This window comes from Microtus ochrogaster, chromosome 24 (assembly GCF_000317375.1).
Source record: "Microtus ochrogaster isolate Prairie Vole_2 chromosome 24, MicOch1.0, whole genome shotgun sequence".
Classification (NCBI taxonomy): Eukaryota; Metazoa; Chordata; class Mammalia; order Rodentia; family Cricetidae; genus Microtus; species Microtus ochrogaster.
The window spans coordinates 32067865-32072542 of NC_022024.1; the positions used below are offsets into that span (position 1 = coordinate 32067865).

Genomic DNA, 4678 nt, shown 5'->3' on the forward strand with positions numbered 1-4678 from the left:
TGGAATGAATGATGTTACGGTGTGAGCCATACCCAGAGGGGACACTTCCTAGACAGGAGTTTCATCTCTGACGCTGTTTACAGCCCCCGATTTGTGGTGACGATTAAAAGAAGCAATCTTTTTTAGTTGAACTTGTTAGTTTTAAGACTCTTCGCCCACAGTGTGAAGTGTGTTCTGCGCCTGGCTAATCTGCCGCCTGTGGTGTGCTCTGGCTACCCGCCCCCGCCCAGTGCAGAACGCCCTGCAGGCTGGTTGTGCTCTAAACCCAGGTGTGCCGATTGTTACTGACAATGATGCTGACTGCATAGCACATCCAGCCACCAGCGATCAAAGGGAGGAGGAGATGCTTTGAATGCTTTCCTTTGTAGCTTACTCTTTTTGAAAAGGTCTGAGATTTTCATTTATTTTTTAAATGTAAAAGACATCTTCCAGCAGCGCTGAAGGGCAGCACTGGACTGAGAAAAATACAGTCAGTACCAGAAGCTCCTTTGCAGGCACTGGAGTGAGATATAGATGCTTGACTTGTATTTTACATTTGCCCAAAACTCAATGTAATTTTGAAAAATAAATATGCTATTTTAAGGTACTTAGGATATGTATAAAAACAGGTTTGAAATATTTCATGATAAATTCCTTTATTTCTGTGGCTTTAACTCAAATAGAGGCCCTTTCTGTTGCTTTAAGAGGTAATACTTTACAGCCAGGCATGTTGGTGCACACCTGTGACCTCGGCCTGAGCCTTGTATCAAAATCTGCTTCAAAGGAAACAGATCCTTTGTTTTGTGTATGCAGTGGATAGTACTCACACCTCAGAGAGCAACTGAGGTGCTCTCTGTCTATTGGTGGAACGCATTGCATCTTAGGTTAGGATTCCAGAGTTCCTCAGGACTTCTTGTTAGACTCGAGGGAAAACCATTTCCACAACTGTCTGATTAAGCAATCTTTATTTAGATTGACCAGACAGCAGCCTTTCCACAGTCAGGATTTCAGAGAGCAGCCCCTCACTGGCTTTTGAGTTTCCTCTTATGGGGAAGACAGGCTAGATAGAAGGCAGCTGTTGAGATAATTGGCTATTGGCATCTGGACAGAAGAGAGGGGAACTCGGGGTTCAAGGCTGCCTGTGGGGTAGATAAACGCAGAACACATCCTGTGGCAGGGGAGTCAGCAAGGCGTCTGGTTAGACACGTGTTTGTAAGGCAATCATATATCGCAGGGTCAGCAGGTTAGCAAGGCGAACAGGTGGGTATACATTATGGGGTCGCAGTTTCGCGTAAGCCTGGAATGACAGTTTGGAGCCATCGTGTTGGTCCTGGGAAATAAACCTGGGTCCTCTGAAAGAGATCAGTGCTCTTAACTGCCAAGCCATCTGATCTCTCCAGCCTCACATTTAAAAATTTTAAGTTGGTCTCTCTTCTTTGTTTTTCTTTTTGTACTTTGTCATATCTAAATAGCATTGCCTAACAAAGGCAATGCAAATTTTTACCTGTTTATCTTTTTATTGTCCTGAAGCCACAAACTGTGCAATGGTGAACCGAACTGGTGGGCGTGATCCTATTATCTTTAACCTGGCCTTTGGAGGAACATTTCCACCATGACCTTACAAGTAAATGATATTAGGATGTTGTTAGCTGTAGGTTTTTCACGGATGCCCTTTATCAGCTCGAGAAAGTTCTTTTCTGGTCTTTTATTGGTTTGTTTTTTTGTCTTTTGTTTGACATATTGAAATAGTGTTAGAGTCTTTCTAATTCTTTGATCTGTGGTACCCCTGTTTTGTGATGAGACCCCTCTGTCTATTAATGACAACAGTTGATTTTCATATATATTTTGTATTTTCGTATTTGCATTTCTTGTATAAACCTCATGGTCTCATTGTATGCCATACTTCCAATGTGCTGCTGGATTTTGCTGCCAGTGTGTCGAACATTGTTCCAGTCACATCTGTGAGACCTGGGTACTGGTTTTTAGTTCTCTTGTGATGCCTTCCTCTGGCTTCCGGCTTTGTTTTGAAGATAACGATCCTTCATAGGGTGAATCTGTCAAGTCTGGGAAATACATAGTTCAGAGTAAAATTGAAGTGGTACTGTCTCTTCTCGCACTGCAGTGTGCTGGGGAGAGAGCGGAGGTCATCTTCGAGGGTCTTGGATCTTCCACACCTTATTTTTGTGGCAGGATTTCTCACTATCTGCAGCTCATTGGTTAATCTAGGTTGGGTGGCCCCTGAGCTTCAGGGACATCTGTCTCTGTCTATCCCAGCACTGTGCTTACAGTGGTGTGCACTGTACCTGGCTTTTGATGGGATCTGGGTGTCTGAGCTCACATCCCCGTGTCTGTGCAGTAAGAACTTTTAAGACTGAGCCATCTCCCCAGCCCCTAACATAATTTACTGCTACTAAGTCCATAGGTTTTGAAGTCTGAAATGCTGAGCAAGGAACTATCGTGGTCACTGCTGTTCTCTTTGGGCCTGATAGTTTGTTTTTAATGCAGAAGAAATTGTGGTGTTGGCAATAAAAATGTCTTTTCTGAGTCTTGTCTACACAAGTGAGCCTGCTGTCTTCATTATTCTTTCCTTTGACTCTCTCCTATGTCAGAATGTATTTCCCAATTTAAATCTGTATGATCTTAAAATGTATGATCTTATTTTTCCCCAGTTTTACATAAAGACCCCAGGCAGGTGTACCTTTGTCTTCTTGAGATTGGTCGAATTGTGTCAAGGTACGTATTTCTCAGTATTTCAGAATTTTAACATCAAAAATACCTTTAAGTGACTTAATTTTATCAGTTTCTGTACCCAAAGAATGTGACTCTTGATTAAAATGAAGTAACCCAATTTTCTGTTTTATCTTTGTATGTCTGTGTTTATATCTGCACACATCTGTCGGCCTCGGCTTTCCTCATTTACCTTCATTTCGTAGTAAATTGTGAAGATGCTACTTAAATTTTTCAGGTTAAGAATGGGGTAAACATATGTAATGTCAAGCAGTTCAAAGCAAATCAAGTCCCATTTGGTAAGAGGGCTCAGGCTTTGTGTCCCCCATGCCTGCATCAGTCCTGTCCACCCACCAGCTTGTTTTAAAGTGGCTTTTCAGGACTCCAAAATAATACTGAAAATATTACATAACCCAGATATATACTATGATATATAGTCTGGATTTTGGACAATCTGAAATATTAAAAACAACTTCCAGCTGGGCAGTGGTGGTGTACTTGGGAGGCAGAGGCAGGTGGATCACTTGAGTTCACGGCCAGCCTGGTCTACAGAGTAAGTTCCAGGACAGCCAGGGCTACGCAGAAAAACCCTGTCTCAAAATATTCAGAAAGGAAAAAAAAAATCCAGACTTCCAGCTGTGGCAGTGAAACAGTCTGTTGGGAGTCACACAGACTTTGCTCCAGACATAAACCGTCTCCTGTTTTGATCTGCTCGATCTGCAGAGACGTAGTTGGTGCACATTGCATGAGCAGATTTCTTGCCTTGTTTTCAGATATGGAGTTGAGCCACCAGTATTAGTGAAACTTGAGAAAGAAATTGAGTTGGAAGAGACCCTGCTTAATGCCTCGGGGCTTGAGGAGTCCATCAACATCCCCAAATCCTGCTGTCAGCATGAAGAGCTACACGAAGCTGTAAGTAATCGCTCTGCTTTGTGGACTACACCGCCTGAGGTTTCACAGTTTTAGGTATCTCTAAAACGCTACCGGAAATGCTGCCTGTAGAAGAAGCTGGTGTTTATTGAGAATATGTGCCAGTCACGAATCTGAGGCCCCTGCGAGTCCTGGGAGTGTGAAGAACGGGTACTTGAAGAGTGATGGCTAAAGGTTACGGGAAATGACTGTTTTTTCCTAACTATAGTAGCGTTATAATCTGACTTGTGAATAGTAAGGGGTTGCCCATTTGGTCAAGCAGTGTGTGTGTCTTAAGGTAGTGAGCCAAGCATGGGATGATGAGAGTTTCAATTTGAGCACGATTTGAGCGGCGGAGCGAAAGGAGCAAACCTCAGCCGTGTTTAGGAAGCAGAACTGGCGGGACCGAGTCAGTGGCTGTGAGCGAGAGAGAGACGTCCACGGTGCTTGGCAAGGTTTAGTCGATGGTACAGGTCCCAGGAGGATGCAGGCGGAGGCAAGGCTGAGAGGGAAAACTGACGGGTTTTCCTGAACATTGTCCCTAGCAGACGATACGCAGGCTTTTTTTGATACGATGGGCCACGTCCCGCTGGTCTTCTCCACAGTACCCGCTCCTTCTGCAGAAATTTCTAGAATTGTATTCCTTTAGGCTCTAGAGCAGTGGTTCTCAACCTTCCTAATGCTGAGACCCTTTAACAGCTCCTCATGGTTATTTATGTTGCTACCTTGTAACTGAATTTTTAATATAAATATCTGTGTTTTCCAGTGGCCTTAGGCGACCCCTGTGAAAGGGCCGCGTGTCTCCAAGGTCACAACCCACAGGTTGAGAACCACCGCTCTAGCTCTTCTGCAGTGACCATGGTATAAGTGATGGAAGTGGTGACGGTGTACGTACCGTAGTTTAGAGCAACTGAGAGGTTTGTGGGTGACAGTGTGCGCACCGTAGTTTAGAGCAACTGAGAGGTTTGTGGGTGACAGTGTGCGCACCATAGTTTAGAACAACTAAAAGGTTTGAGGGTGACAGTGTGTGCACCGTAGTTTAGAGCAACTGAGAGGTTTGTGG

The 4678-nt window shown here is 44.1% G+C and overlaps 1 protein-coding gene across 1 annotated transcript in view; it reads left to right on the forward strand.

The window, feature by feature from the left end:
- The window catches only part of Gas2l3 (growth arrest specific 2 like 3), a 21530-nt gene that overhangs the window by 8365 nt on the left and 8487 nt on the right, over positions 1–4678 (forward strand). Inside the window, exons 5-6 of the mRNA XM_005358197.3 lie at positions 2649–2712; positions 3480–3618. Of these exons, the coding sequence (XP_005358254.1) occupies positions 2649–2712; positions 3480–3618 (203 nt within the window). The remainder of the gene's footprint in view (positions 1–2648; positions 2713–3479; positions 3619–4678) is intronic.